Source organism: Puma concolor, chromosome E1 (genome assembly GCF_028749965.1).
Source record: "Puma concolor isolate L17-30 chromosome E1, mPumCon1.1.hap2, whole genome shotgun sequence".
NCBI lineage: Eukaryota > Metazoa > Chordata > Mammalia > Carnivora > Felidae > Puma > Puma concolor.
The window spans coordinates 9,788,760-9,802,826 of NC_141680.1; the positions used below are offsets into that span (position 1 = coordinate 9,788,760).

Sequence of the window (14,067 nt, forward strand, 5' to 3'; positions counted from 1 at the left end):
CACGGGGACGCGCGGGGCGGCGGGGACGCGCGGGCGGCGAGGCCTGCGCGCCTGGCTGCGGGAGCCATGCGGCGGGCGAGAAGCGGCGCGGCCGCCAAGCCACGCGTGCAGAAGCGGCCGGGAGCCTCCGCGGCCCCCGCGGCCGCCCCCTCGGCCCCCAGCGCCAGCCGCTCCCGGCGCTCCACGGGCCAGGCCGGGGGCGAGAGCAGGGCGGCGGCGAGGCAGCCGTCGGCGAAGCGGCGGCCGACGCAGTCGTCGCCGCGGGCCCAGGAGGCGGGCCCCGGGCAGCCGCCGCCGGAGCTGCCTCTGCTCCCGCCGCCGCCGCCGCCGCCGCCCCCCCCCGCCTCGCCCGCTGCCTCGCTGCCCGACCTGGGCGACCAGCGGGAGCGCTGGGAGACGTTCCAGAAGCGACAGAGGCTCACCTTCGAGGGCGCCGCCAAGCTGCTGCTGGACACCTTGTGAGTGCGGCCGGGGCCGGGCGCGGGACCCGGCGCCACGCGGACGCCCTCAGCGCGAGAGCGGCTGGCGCGGGCCGGGGCAGGTTTTCAGCTCCGCGTCCTTTCCCGCACCGTGACCCACGCGTTCCCGGGTGCTAGCACCTGGCGCGTCTCTAAGTGGCGCGGCCGCGAGGCTTGGCTCGGGGCCGGCGTGCGGCCCTTGACGGGGCACTGCGTCCCGGAGCGTGAGAAGAGCCGCGCCGCGTCCTGGGACACAAAGGGTCTTTCCCGGGGACAGCCATCGTGCTCGGGACGTTGTCCCTCGTCTGGGCGCGCCGAGGGTGCGGGGGCCTTTCCCAGCGAGGAGACGATAAAGCCCACCACGACTTTGTGCTCTTCCCCGGGTCGCTTTTTATATTTGCGCACGTGTTTTTGGAGAGAGGGGGGCAGGGAGAGGCCAGCGGGTGGGCAGAAAAGCTGGAATAGTTTGGAACCAACCGGGAGGCGAGATCCCGTTATTGTTCCCGGCGCTCCCTGGGAGGGAGCGGGGTGCGGGGGAGGGGGTAATTGATCCCGAGAGAAGCGCGCGCGAAGAGATGCTCGGCATCCGGGACGGCTTCGCGGGTACCTAAGCGGAGGGAGGGGGCCTCGATGCCCCTGGGTGGCTCGCTCTCCTTCGCGCTCCCCCAGCGTTGCTCCAGCAGGAGAAGAACCCCCAGGACCTGAGACGGACGGGCCAGGGGAGGATTTCAGAGTGTCCGTGGTGTTAGAAACCAGCTATGAACTCCGGCAGCGGCTGCCGGAGCATCTGGATCCCTACCCCGTAGGACAGTTGTGCTGCAGAGAACTATTTTAGCACCCTAATAATCTAGCTCCGTGTCCGTGATTTTATGAATTACGAAGAGCAGTCAAAACCACAGGAAAAACCAGGCCGACCTAACAATTGCATAACAACCCGAGGGTTACGCCTTTTCTTGATCAAAAAATGTTCTTTTGTCCTTAATCCAGAAGAAAGTGGTTAGGGTGCGTCTTCTCGGAGGTGAAATATTTGGTTACCTGTGTGCTTCCCTTTCTGACTTATCATCTTGGACTGCAGGCTGAACATTTTTTTTTTTTACATTCGTCATTAAACATTTTTGAGCCCCTATGATGTGCTGCCCATTGCTAGGTGTAAGGGCTATAAAGACCCCATGAAATGTAAAACTCAAATTTGTAGTAAATTTTTACTTTAAAACAAACTTGATAAGTGGTCAAGAAAATTATTTTAAAATGTTGATAACAGACAAGGGAGCTCGTTTTGTTTTGTTTTTACCTGTCAGATTGGTTTGAGTGCGTACGCTTATTTTAAAAACCCAAAACTCACTAAATTAACTTACATGCAAAAAGAATGCCTAACTCCGCACTGTTTTGTGAAAATACTATTGTATAGAAAGAAGTCTGCAGGAATCTATTGCATATAGTTAACTGTGGATGGCTCCGGGTAAGATTATAGGAGACTTTCTTTTTTTAACATTATCAAATGTTGTAACGTTTTAATTTTTTTTTTTTACAATGAGCGTTATTTGTACGTGCAGAAAAGATTTTAAATACAAGTTCACTGATTCAACCTGTAAAGAAACGTGGAATAACCAAAAAAATGCAAAATACTGCATGTTGTTTTTCCTGTAATTATTGCTCAAGCAGGGACAGTGAAAGGTTTTCTCATTGCTGAGAAGTGTTCAGCCCTTTTGGAGTGCAATTTGATGTTACTTATCAAGCTTAATAAAGTTCAGTTAAGGGCCTGGCTTATATATGTTTTAAAAGGATTAAAATAGCATGTCATATGGGGCGCCTGGGTAACTCAGTTGGTTAAGTGTCTGACTCTTGGTTTCAGCTCAGGTCATGATCTCATGGTTGGTGGGTTCAAGCCCCACATGGGGCTCTGCTCTCACAGTATGGAGCCTGCTCAGAATTCTCTCTCTCACTGTCTCTCTGCCCTTCCCTCACTCGTGTGCTCTCTCTCTCTCAAAATAAATAAATAAACCTAAAAAGAATGTAATGTGTACGTATAGCTCTGTAAAGAGTCCTGTATATGCAAGATACTGGTGGGGAATGTAGCAAACATTCCAGAATTCTTCTCAGAAGAAGCCTTTTCCCAACTACCAGATTCAGGTCCCCTCGTTTTACTTTTTCCCAGCGGCTTGTCCTACCACAGTCCCTTAAATACTACTTGGGTCATTTCTTTGATGGCTGCCTAAGGTTGCCAGGGCCAGGAGCCTTGTCTGCTGTATCTCACTGTTCTCTCCCCGGTGTCTAGCTCATTTAAAAAAAAATACAAATAAAAAAATCCAGGTAGGTCTTTGACATGTAAATACACATGTTTGAGTGGGTGGGATCAGGATCCTCCACCCAAGTCCCATGGTGCATATTATTGGAATGTTTTATTTTTGTGACCTAATAGAATATAAGAAATTTTTTAAACGAGAGGTCATCGAAAAGACCTTTATAAAAGGCCTTTCTTTTATAGCATTGCCAGTACCTCCTCAAGAGAAGACTTTTGTCCCATCCTGCTTCCTTCTTCCAACAAGGAGGGAGAGAGAGAGAGAGAGAGAGAGAGAAAGAAAGCGTGAGCTGTGCAATAAGGTCCTGCCTGACTGTCCAGAACTCCTTATCTTTCTGATTTTTTGTTTCCCGTAGCGAATACCAGGGCCTGGTGAAACACACCGGAGGCTGCCACTGTGGGGCGGTTCGTTTTGAAGTTTGGGCCTCGGCGGACTTGCACATCTTTGACTGCAAGTGAGTTTTCTCTTCCCGAGTTGCTGGCGGGGACTTGAGAGTTAAAACATCATCTGGGGAGTCAGGGTACCGGGGAGACAGCGTTGGCCACCAGCTCATTGCTGTTGGCCTCAGGTGATGGGTACGTAAGGGTTCCTTCTATTTTTTTTTCCCTTTTGTATATACTAGACGTTTTCGGTAATATATTTTTTTTAAACGTGGGGGGAAGCTAAAAATAACCGAGCCTGCTCTGTGAGAAAGAGAGAGAGAGAGAGAGAAGCACACAAGCGAGCTCACTCCTACAGTACATTCCCCGGGTGACACAGAGCAGGGCCCTCCCCGCTTATGCCTCCCAGCATCACCCCTCAGACTGTACTGGTGGAGGGTTGACACGGAGCAGTTAGCTGGAGGCAGGTCAGGCTGGGCACGGAATGACAAGCCTTGGTTGGGCACAGTCCTCACAGGAGTCTAGAGGTGGGGGTAAGCGGGGGGATACGAGTGGAGGCTGTGCACACCTGGAAGCTTCCATGGGCCAGGCCCTCGGGCTCTGTTCTGGATGAGGCAGATGGTCCCAGCAGGATTCACGGAGGGCCCGCTTTGAGCACCTTCCCAGGCCAGTTGTCATAAAACAAAGGCACGACAGGCTGTGACTTCTGAACCAATAGTTAGCAGGCAACTAGTTGTTCAACGGGATCTGGTCCTTTTTTGCCCCCTCGATGGTGCAGTCCCTGAATCCCATAGGGATGATACATAAACACCACGGAATTACTCACATGGAGAACCGACCAGGCTACTAGCAGTGGAGTCCAGATTGGAGAAGCAGCACCGTGGGGACAATTTGTTAGAGGATTCTATATGAAATTCGACCTTTTTCTCAAAGGCGGACGGAAAAGGGGGATTTAGATTTGATTCCGGAGATGGTCATTCCGAGGATTCATCCGACTCGAAGGCCAGGCTTTCTGTGATGGACAGATGAGGAAGCAGGAAACCCAAACCGCCTTGTCCGCTTTAGGTGTGGGGATCCTGGAGGCATAAGATGGTACCCATGCCTGACATTTGTTTTCTAAGTGTTTCTAGAATCCAGCAGTTCCCTTCACTGTAATAGGGTGTGTGTGGGGGGGTTGTGTGGGAGGGTAGGCAGCAGGAATGTGGTCGTGATGGTCCGGTTTTCCGAGGGGTATGCAGCTTTGACCGCTGAGCCGAGACACCCGGTGGCCCGTCCATCTGCGTGAGCTCCCCTTTCCCTGAACGGAGCTGACAGGGGCTTCACCTCTGGGGACATACTGGTTGGGGGGGGGGGTGCTTGGGCACTCGGAGGGCACAGGTGCTTGTTTCACAATCTGGGAACTGCTCTTTTTTTTTGTAGCTGCAGCATTTGCAAGAAGAAACAGAATAGACACTTCATTGTCCCAGCTTCTCGCTTCAAGCTCCTGAAGGTTAGTGCTAAGAGCAGGTGGGAGGAGCCCCTGACTCCCGGCGGGTCCCCTGTGGAGTGCGAGACTCGGGGAGCACAGCAGGACCTCTTCAGGGGGCCTTCATGTTCCTTGTCACCCCAGGTTTCACGTGTATTTCTACAAGGCTATATTATTTTCCCCCTTGAGATTTTGGATGAAGGTTTGATGTGACTGTAGAAGCATTAAAAATAGAATCAAAAGATAAATACGGTTACCCACATCCCATCAACCAAAGGTAACTACTGTTACATTTGGGTATATATCCTCGTGCATTATTTTCTATGTGGGTAAATACAACTAAATAATAATAATATTGTATATGTTATCAGAGTAGGATTTTATCTTTTTTTTCTGTTGTATAACCAACTTTTATCATTTCCCCATGAAAAATATATGACTTAAAAACTTTGTTTAATGATGAATTAAAATTTCTGTTGAGGTATAGTTGATATATAACATTAGTTTTAGGAGTACATCATAATGATTCAATATTTGTATATATTGCAAAATGGTCAGCACAGTTAGTCTAGTTAACATCTGTCACCGCCCATACAGAATATTTTTTTTCTTCTGGTGAGGACTTTTTTTTTTTTTTAATTTTTTTAATGTTTTATTTATTTTTGAGAGAGAGAGAGAGAGACAGAGCGTGAGCAGGGGAGGGGCAGAGAGAGAGGGAGACACAGAATCTGAAGCGGGCTCCAGGCTCCGAGCCGTCAGCACAGAGCCCGATGCAGGGCTCGAACTCACGGACCACGAGATCATGACCTGAGCTGAAGTCGGATGCTTAACCGACTGAGCCACCCAGGTGCCCCATCTTGTGATGAGGACTTTTAAGATTTCTTCTCTTAGCAGCTTTCAATTACACAGCAGCAGCATCGTTAACTATAGTCACCATGCTGTGCGTTACATTTCCAGGCCTATTCGTAAACAAAAGTTCGTAGCTTTTGATCTCCTTCGCCCATTTTGACCACCCACCCCCTTGCCTCTGCCAACCACCCGGCTGTTCTCTTAAGCTTAGTTTTTTGTTTTGTTTTTAAATTCTGCATGTAAATGGGATTATACAGTATTTGTCTTTCTCTGACTTATTTCAATTACCATAATTCCCTTAAGGTCCATCCATGCTGTCGCAAATGGCAAGATTTCATTCTTTTTAATGGCTGAATAGTATTCCATCGTGTGTGTGTGTGTGTTTGTGTGTGTGTGTCTGTACATCGTACCTCTTTATCCATTCACTCATCAGCGGACGCTTAGGTTGTTTCCATATTTTGGCTATTGTAAATAATGCAGCAATAAACATTAAAATGGTGAATTTTATGGTGTGTGAATTATATCCCAGTTTTCAAAATCAAGTGCATTTCCAATACAAATAATGGACATTAAGAAACAAATTGAGACCATCATACCGTTTGAAGTAATGCAAAGAAAGTTAAATACTTAGGTGTTCAGTTAACAAAATGCTTCCCTGATCTGTGTCCTGAATATCATAGAAGGTTGATGAAGTTATTGAGAAGAACTGGATAAGTGGACAGACACCATGTGTCTGTGGATGGCAACATAGTATTGATGTTCGTTCTCCCCACCCCGCCTGCCTGTAGGTTTAATGCAATTTCTGTCAAAACCCCAGGAGGGCTTTTGCAGACATACGCAAGATTAACTATAAAATTTATTGGGAAACACACAGGCCTTAAAATACCTAAAACAATCTCCACAGAGAACAGTGAAGTGGAACAAAGTAACTCCTCTTGCCACGAAGGCTTATTGTGTAGAGTAGTCATCAAGGTAGTGTTACATGGTCAGAGATGTGGATCAATAGAAAGGAATAGAGGCTCAGAAGTAGACTCAGTGCCATATGCTCAAATGATTTTTCAAAGGCACTGTTTCCTTGTTGATTTTCTGTCCAAGTGATCTATCCATTGACATAAGTGGGGGCATGAAGGCCCCTCCTATGATTGTTATTACCATCCGTTTCTTTATGTCTGTGAATAGTTGCTTGATGAATTTAGGTGCTTTCATGTTGGGTCCATAGATATTTACAATTATTTACACTCCGTTGGATCGTTCCCTTTATCATTTTGTAGTGTCTTTGTCTCTTTGTTTTAAAATTTTTATTTTCTTAAATGTTTATGAGAGAGAGAGAGTGTGTGAGCATGAGCGGGGGAGGGGCAGGGAGAGAGAGGGAGACAAAGAATCTGAAGCAGGCTCCTGGCAGAGCCCCACGTGGGGCTCGAACTCACAAACCGCGAGATCATGACCTGAGCTGAAGTTGGACACTTAACCGACTGAGCCACCCAGGCGCGCCCCGTCTCTTTGTTTTAAAGTCTGTTTTTTCTGATGGAAGTCTTGCTACTCCAGCTTTCTTTTTGCTTCCATTTGCATGGTAAATGTTTTTTTGTCCCTTCACTTTCCTTCTACGTGTGTCCTTAGGTCTGAAGTGAGTCTCTTGTAGGCAGCATGTTGATGGATCTTGCTGATTTAAACACTTTTTAACTTTACTGTTTTGGGGAACTCTTTTGTGCTGGGTGGAGGTTTTGAAAGGTACACAAGTAGGTCTTCCCTCCATTGTCCTTCAGCCCCTGAATCTCTCCCCGCACCCAGTCATTTCCTAATGTATCTATACTGCCATTCCTGTATTTGCAGCATATTTTGTTATGTGAATGTACCATAAGCAGTTTCCTGTATTTGAACTTCTAGGTTCAGTGCGGTTTTCCCCCCAGTTACAAACAACACTGTGATGAACCTCCCCGTGTATAAATCTTTGGTAATTTAGCAATTCCTTTAGGATCAATTCTCTTAGAAATAAAATCTCTGGTCAAAGAATATAACCTTTTTAAAAAAGGCTTTGGCACACCGGTGCTAATACGGGGTGGGATGGGGATTCAGTTGCTCCCTCGGTTCCCGTTGCCCCTCCTGTGGTCTGACAGACTTCTCTGTGCTTTGGTGTAATACTATGTTTCCATGTCTGTCTCCTTTATTAGGGGCTCCCAAGTGCCACCTTTTGTCAGCTTCCGGTCTTGTGGGCGTGGCATCGAACAGGCCCTCAGGGTCTGGGAGGAAAACCTGAGTGAATGAATGAATGAGTGATGGTCTTTCCTGGTTAGTGAGATTTTTAATCCCAGATGCTTGGGGCTTATTTGTCTCCTTTTCTTTGTTTGCCCCTTGATCCTTTGTGGGGGCGCCCGGGGGAGGAGGGGCACGCCCGGGCAGCACACTTCTCTGTCTTTCCCGTAAACCCGGAGAATGCCACTGTGCTCTCCTCGGAAGCCTGCTGGAGGCTGTGGCCCCAGTTCAGCTTCGTCCCTGAGCACCTGTGACAGATGGTTCCCGAAGGCGTCAGCAGGTACAGCCATTGGCTCTTGGGTCTTGGAATTGATACTTTTTTCCTCCTTAGGCCTGCTGCTCGCTGCATTTTCCTGGTGCCCTAGAGCAACATACTCAGCCCCAGCCTGTGGAAGGAGTGATTTTCTGTTTGTTTGATTTTTTTTTTTTTTTAATTTTTTTTTTCCAACGTTTTTTTATTTATTTTTGGGACAGAGAGAGACAGAGCATGAACGGGGGAGGGTCAGAGAGAGAGGGAGACACAGAATCGGAAGCAGGCTCCAGGCTCTGAGCCATCAGCCCAGAGCCCGACGCGGGGCTCGAACTCACGGAGCGCGAGATTGTGACCTGGCTGAAGTCGGACGCTTAACCGACTGCGCCACCCAGGCACCCCTGTTTGTTTGATTTTTAATTAAGTGCAAAACCTCTTCATTCAACAAGTATTTCTGGGACACCCCGCATGGCCCAGCACCGACCCACTGAAACCCAGCGGCCAACTCGACAGACAAGGCCCTTGTTCTCTTAGTTTATGTGTTTTAGGTGGGCAGACATATAAATAAGAAAAAGTCCAGTAAGGCCATGTGGGAAGTTAAAATAGAGCAATGTGATAGAAGGTTGCTGGGTGGCGAGTGTAGATCGCTTAGGGAAGGTCTGGCTGGGGTTTACATGGCGAAGACGTTGGGGGGGCCGGGGCTGGAAGAGTGTCCCAGGCAAAGGGAATGCTTGTCGCAGAGGGGCACGTGCTTGGCACGTCTAAGGAGCCGAACAGCGGCCAGACGGGTGCTCTGTGGGGTGCAGGTGAAGGAGCGGACCCAGATGGCATCAGGGACAGAAACGGGACCAGACAAGGAGACACTGTGAAGGCCGTGGAGGGTTTCGAGCAGGGTGGTGACAAGGCCCGCTTGGACGATTTCAAAGCTCGCTTTGGCTGCTGTGTGGGGAATGGATTGTGAGGGGGTAAGCACGGAGACAGGGAGGCAGCCAGGAGGTTGCTGGGGGGGGCAAGGGAGAGGTGACGGGAGCTTGGATTGGGGTGGTAGTCATGGCGACAGAAGGAAAATAGATATTTGGGGTTTATTTCCGAGCGGTGGCTCTCAAGCTTCAGGGCGTGCAGGGTCAGCCAGAGGGCGTGTTAAAGGAGATGGCCATAGGGCTGGGAGGGGAGGCCCAAGAATTGACCTTTCTTGCGCCTGGGACCACACTCGGAGAGCCACCGCTTCAGGGGAAGGGTGAACGGGGTTAGACAAAGGGTGGACGTGGAGAAGGGGGAAAGAGGCATCCGAGTCACATCCACGCTGTGGGCCGCGAGCAGCAGCGCGGCGATGGCGAGGCCAGCTCCCGGGGGAGGAGCAGGCGTGCGAGAGCGCTGGCCGCGGGGGTTCTTTCTCGGAAAAGTCCCAACTGAGGACGGGGTGGACGTTCACCGAGACGGAGATGGAAGTGGGCAGCTGGGTGCGCCGGTCTGGAGTTGACAGCGAGCGGAGTTGCCGCTGCTGAAGCATTGAACTGTGAGACTGGGTCGCCGACACTCAGAGGCTTGGGCGGAGGGGCCTGAGAAGGATGGCCACCGGGGACGGAGGAAAGTCTGTCGAGTGTGGTGTCCTCAGACAACCGGTTTCACAACAGAAGGACTGGTACCGAGAGGTCAGGTTAAGAGGAGCACGTTGGGAGGAGGGGCGCCTGGGCGGCTCAGTGGGTTAAGCGGCCGACTGTTGGTTTCAGCTCCGGCCATGATCTCACGGTTTGTGGGTTCGAGCCCCGCGTCGGGCTCTGTGCTGACGGCTCGGAGCCCGGAGCCTGCTTCGGATTCTGTGTCTCCTCTCTCTGTGCCCCTCCCGTGCTCGTGCTCTGTCTGGCTCTGTCTCTCTCTCCAAAATAAACATTAAAAGAAAACAACAGAAATGGTCAAATGAATACATACATACACAAACAAATAGGGTAATAAAATGGAAATGATAAGCTACTACACAAGTTATTTCATACCTCGTTTCTCAATTAATGTTCAACCTTGGAGTTTGTTCCACGTTAGTATTTGGAAGTAGAACTGTCTCACTCTTTCTAAAAGTTGCAGTGCCCCCGTTTCATGGGTGTCCATCATCGCTGTGACCAGTGTTCTGTTGGCGGCCGCTTTCCGTTTTTCCAGTTATCTGTAGCCTTGTTTTCAACAGCGCTGTAGTATCTGCGTACGTACCGTTGGATGGACGTGGAATTTTGATGGCAGGATAAAGTTCTAGAAGTGGAATTTCTGTGCTAAAGGATGTGTTTTTCAATTTTGGTAGTTGTTGCCAAATTTTAACAATTTACGTCCCCATGGCTGGTATGTGAGAGCGCGTGTACCAAGTTAACCAACTTTTATTTTGGCCCACCTGCCAGTGAAAAAAATAACCTTGCAGTTTATGAGCGCGAATATCATTTCATAGGTGGCAGAGTGATTTGCTTTCCCTTTTCTCTGTTTGCCCGGTTTCGTGTCCTTCTGCCCAGTTTCCCGTTTGTATTATCCATTAAGGAAATTAGCCCTTTGACCGTGATGTCTGGCAAATATTCTTTTCCTAGTTTGTCCTTAGTAGATGAACTCCAGTAAAATCAACACTTGTCTTAAGATCTCGAGCAGTGCTGTTTGGGGACAGGGAGAGCCAGTCTCTGGGGTGAGCCTTTTAGGCCTGGAAGGCAGGCATTTTCTCTTCCTGACATTGACGGGACATGCTGTCTTGCCGTGGATCTGGGACCGCTTGAGGCTGAGTTGTTCGGCAACACACTTGACAAAGAGAAGCCGTGAGCTGCCACGCTCAGGGCTAACGTGTCTCTGGGTGGCGTAGGTGGGCCCTTGTCCCAGAGCCGCCTCCAGTCTCTGCGGGACATTGGACATGTCCTCATAATCCTGAAAGCCCTACAAAAGGGCTTCCCCCCCCCCCCCCCCATTGAGCCTTTTAAAAGATTTAGTTTTTTTTGATGACCAAAAAAACCAAAAAAAAAAAAAAAACCCACCTCTTTGTAAAAGGAGAACATCTATTTTGCCTGTTCTTGCTTAGGGAGCAGAGAGTATAACCACATACACGTTCAACACGCACAAGGCGCAGCACACGTTCTGTAAGAGATGCGGCGTTCAGAGCTTTTACACTCCCCGCTCCAACCCTGGAGGCTTCGGTAAGTGAAGGGAATGGGCCGCCAGCCCAGGGCGGGGGTGGGGGTGGGAGGACACGGAGACGCGCCGTGTGGCTGCCCCAGGTCAACGCTGGCCTATTTGGCTTGCCTCTTGCTTGGCTGGGCCCTTCCACACGCGTCTTATGGAAGAACAGGGCTCTTTCAGCCAAGGTTCTTTTTTTTTTTTTTTTTCTCAAACGATGGCATAGAAGGTTGGGTCTGGTCATTCGCCCAGAAACCTTCCTGGGCCGGCTCTGCCAGAGCTGCGTGTCTCTGGGGCTGACATTAAAGGGTGGACAGAGAAGAGGAGACAGGCCAGGGTTGGGGCCGGGGGGTGGGGAGGGGAGGGAATTTTAACACCCGTGATGGTTAAGGGAGTAAAGGAGGCAAGAATGTGGAGGATTGATGATGCCATTTAAAAAATTACTCCGTTTGGGGCGCCTGGGTGGCTCAGTTGGTTCAGCGTCCGACTCCAGCTCTGTCTGTGAGTTCAAGCCCCACGTCGGGCTCTGTGCTGACAGCTCGGAGCCTGGAGCCTGCTTCGGATTCTTTGTCTCCCTCCCTGCCCCTCCCCGACTCAACGTTTTGTCTTCTATCTCTCAAAAATAAATAAAAATGTTAAAAAATTAAAATACTCCGTTTGTTTCAAACACACACAGCAGAATCCCCAAGCCCCTCTTCAGGTGCAGTTAGGGTCTGAGGAGAGGAAGCAAGCTTGGGACACTTGTTCAGGATGACCGCAAATGCAGTGTGAGTTGAGTGGGAAGCAGCAGGTGTTCCTTGGGATCTGGTGCCCTCCAGAGCTGTGGTGGGGCTGCTGTGACCGTGGCGGGGTTTTGTGCCTTATGGTTGGGGGCGGGGCGTGACAGCACCCTTGTCCTTCCCGCCCCATTTGTTCACCAGCTCCCGTTTGTTCCTCATCTGTCCCGTGGAGAGGCCTTCCTGCCTGCCTTAATCAAGAAAGGCTTTCGGAAGGTACAAGATCCTATAAAGGTGGGCAGGTGTTTAATGCTTAGGAAGTTCTGTCTAAACCCTGGAAGAGGCCTGTGGATTCTTCAGGCTGCCAGTCAGATGGTTCTAGGCTTGAATCTTTGTACTCTCGGCGTGGCACTGAATGGTATCCAACCTTGGCATCCCTGGTTTAGGAAGTCTGGTCCCCATCTGAGAGGTGAGGAAAGCAAAGCTTTACCAGCGTGTCGCTGTTGGTACACGGATCGGCGGTACGGCGACGCTTGTGGGTGTGGGTTTGTCCAAGAGCCAGCACAGTACCTGCTGTCATTCACACCTGGGACCTTGCTTTTTCTGTGTCACCTCCCCTAGGAATCGCCCCCCATTGCCTAGATGAGGGCACCGTGCGGAGTGTGGTCATTGAGGAATTCAATGGCACCGATTGGGAAAAGGCCATGAAGGAGCACAAGACCATCAAGAACATGTCTAAAGAGTGAGCTCCTGCTTCGCCCTTCCTGAAAAGGAGGAACGATGGGGGCCAGCAGCTTTGCTGTCCCCGCTGCACCTCGGTGGTGCTCGTGAATGTGGCTGACTGGGGCCACCGGCTCCGTTGGCCAGCGGCCATCTGGATGTTCGCAGTTCGCTCCAGCTACCAGTTTCTTTAGGCAGCTCTTTGTCCTTCCTCAGCCCAGATTTTGATGTAGGCTAGTTGGTATCCTTTCTCTTCTCAACTTTTCTGTGATCTTTTAGAAAAATAAATATTTTTAACATGAAAGCAGTTGCCGCGGTTTATCATTGTCTTTGCACTTTGATTTTGCTTCTGAGGCCAGTCATTTAATAGCTGATTGATTGATTATTTTAGAAGGGGGGAGGGGCAGAAGGAGAGAGAGAATCTTTTTTTTTTTTCCTTAAATTTATTCATTTATTTGAGAGAGAGCACAAATGGGGAAGGGGCAGAGAGAGGGGGGGAGAGAGAGAATCCCAAGCAGGCTCCACCCTGCCAGTGCACAGTGTGATGGGCTCAAACTCATGAAATCACAAGATCATGACCTGAGCTGAAACCAAGAGTTGAATGCTCAACCAACTGAGCCACTGAGGCACCCCTGATTTCTTTTTTTTTTTTAATTGGGGTAAAATACCCATAACATGAAATCGAACATCTTAATCATTTTCTTTTTTTTTTTTTTTTAATTTTTTTTTTCTTACGTTTTATTTATTTTGGGGACAGAGAGAGACAGAGCATGAACGGGGGAGGGGCAGAGAGAGAGGGAGACACAGAATCAGAAACAGGCTCCAGGCTCTGAGCCATCAGCCCAGAGCCCGACGCGGGGCTCGAACTCACGGACCGCGAGATCGTGACCTGGCTGAAGTCGGACGCTTAACCGACTGCGCCACCCAGGCGCCCCTCTTAATCATTTTCAAGTGTCCAGTTTAGCAGTGTTAAGTCCATTCACGTTGTTGTGCAACCAATTTCTAGAACTTTTCATCTGGCAAAACTGAATCTCTGTACACATTAAAGAACAACTTTGAGTCTCTCTCTCTATATATATGTATGTGTTTGTGTATACACATACATATATACACACACATATATATATTATTGTTTATTTACAACTTTTTAAAATGTTTATTTCTGAGAGAGAGACCATGCGAGCAGGGTAGGGGCAGAGAGAGAGGGAGACACAGAATCCAAAGCAGGCTCCAGGCTCTGAGTTGTCAGCACAGAGCCTGACATGGGGCTTGAACTCACGAGCTGTGAGATCATGACCTGAGCTGAAACCGGATGCCCAACCGAGTGAGCCACCCAGGTGCCCCTATTTACAATTTCTTAAATGCTTATGTTTGAAAGAGCATGAGTGGGGTGGGGGCAGAGATAGAGGGGGACAAAGGATCTGAAGCAGTCTCTGTCCTGACAGCACAGAGCTCAGTGTGGGGCTCGAACTCACAAACTGTGAGATATGACCTGAGCCAAAGTCGGACGCTTAACCGACTGAGCCACCCAGGCACCCTGAGTCTGT

General features: G+C 49.8%; 1 protein-coding gene across 3 annotated transcripts; it reads left to right on the top strand.

Annotated features, from left to right (window-relative positions):
• Window positions 1-12,824, top strand: CENPV (centromere protein V). 3 transcript variants are annotated; one of them, XM_086686107.1, is made up of 6 exons: window positions 1-458; window positions 3,114-3,212; window positions 4,558-4,627; window positions 10,990-11,104; window positions 12,005-12,094; window positions 12,422-12,824. In XM_086686107.1, exons 1-6 carry the CDS (start codon window positions 67-69, stop codon window positions 12,544-12,546), a joined length of 891 nt encoding a protein of 296 aa, XP_086542233.1. In that variant the 5' UTR covers window positions 1-66; the 3' UTR covers window positions 12,547-12,824. The 3 variants fall into 3 exon arrangements, with proteins under 3 accessions (XP_086542233.1, XP_086542234.1, XP_086542235.1); XM_086686108.1 differs by having other exon boundaries at window positions 12,005-12,076; XM_086686109.1 differs by lacking the exon at window positions 12,005-12,094 and having other exon boundaries at window positions 5-458.
• Window positions 12,825-14,067: the final 1,243 nt, after the last annotated feature.

Bases quoted from the DNA above. Each gene is read 5' to 3' on its own strand.
- CENPV (XM_086686107.1), top strand. From the start codon at position 67: ATGCGGCGGGCGAGAAGCGGCGCGGCCGCCAAGCCACGCGTGCAGAAG. The intron at 3,213-4,557 runs GTGAGTTTTCTC...TTTTTTTTGTAG, and splicing joins TTGCACATCTTTGACTGCAA to CTGCAGCATTTGCAAGAAGA. The intron at 4,628-10,989 runs GTTAGTGCTAAG...GTTCTTGCTTAG, and splicing joins CTCGCTTCAAGCTCCTGAAG to GGAGCAGAGAGTATAACCAC.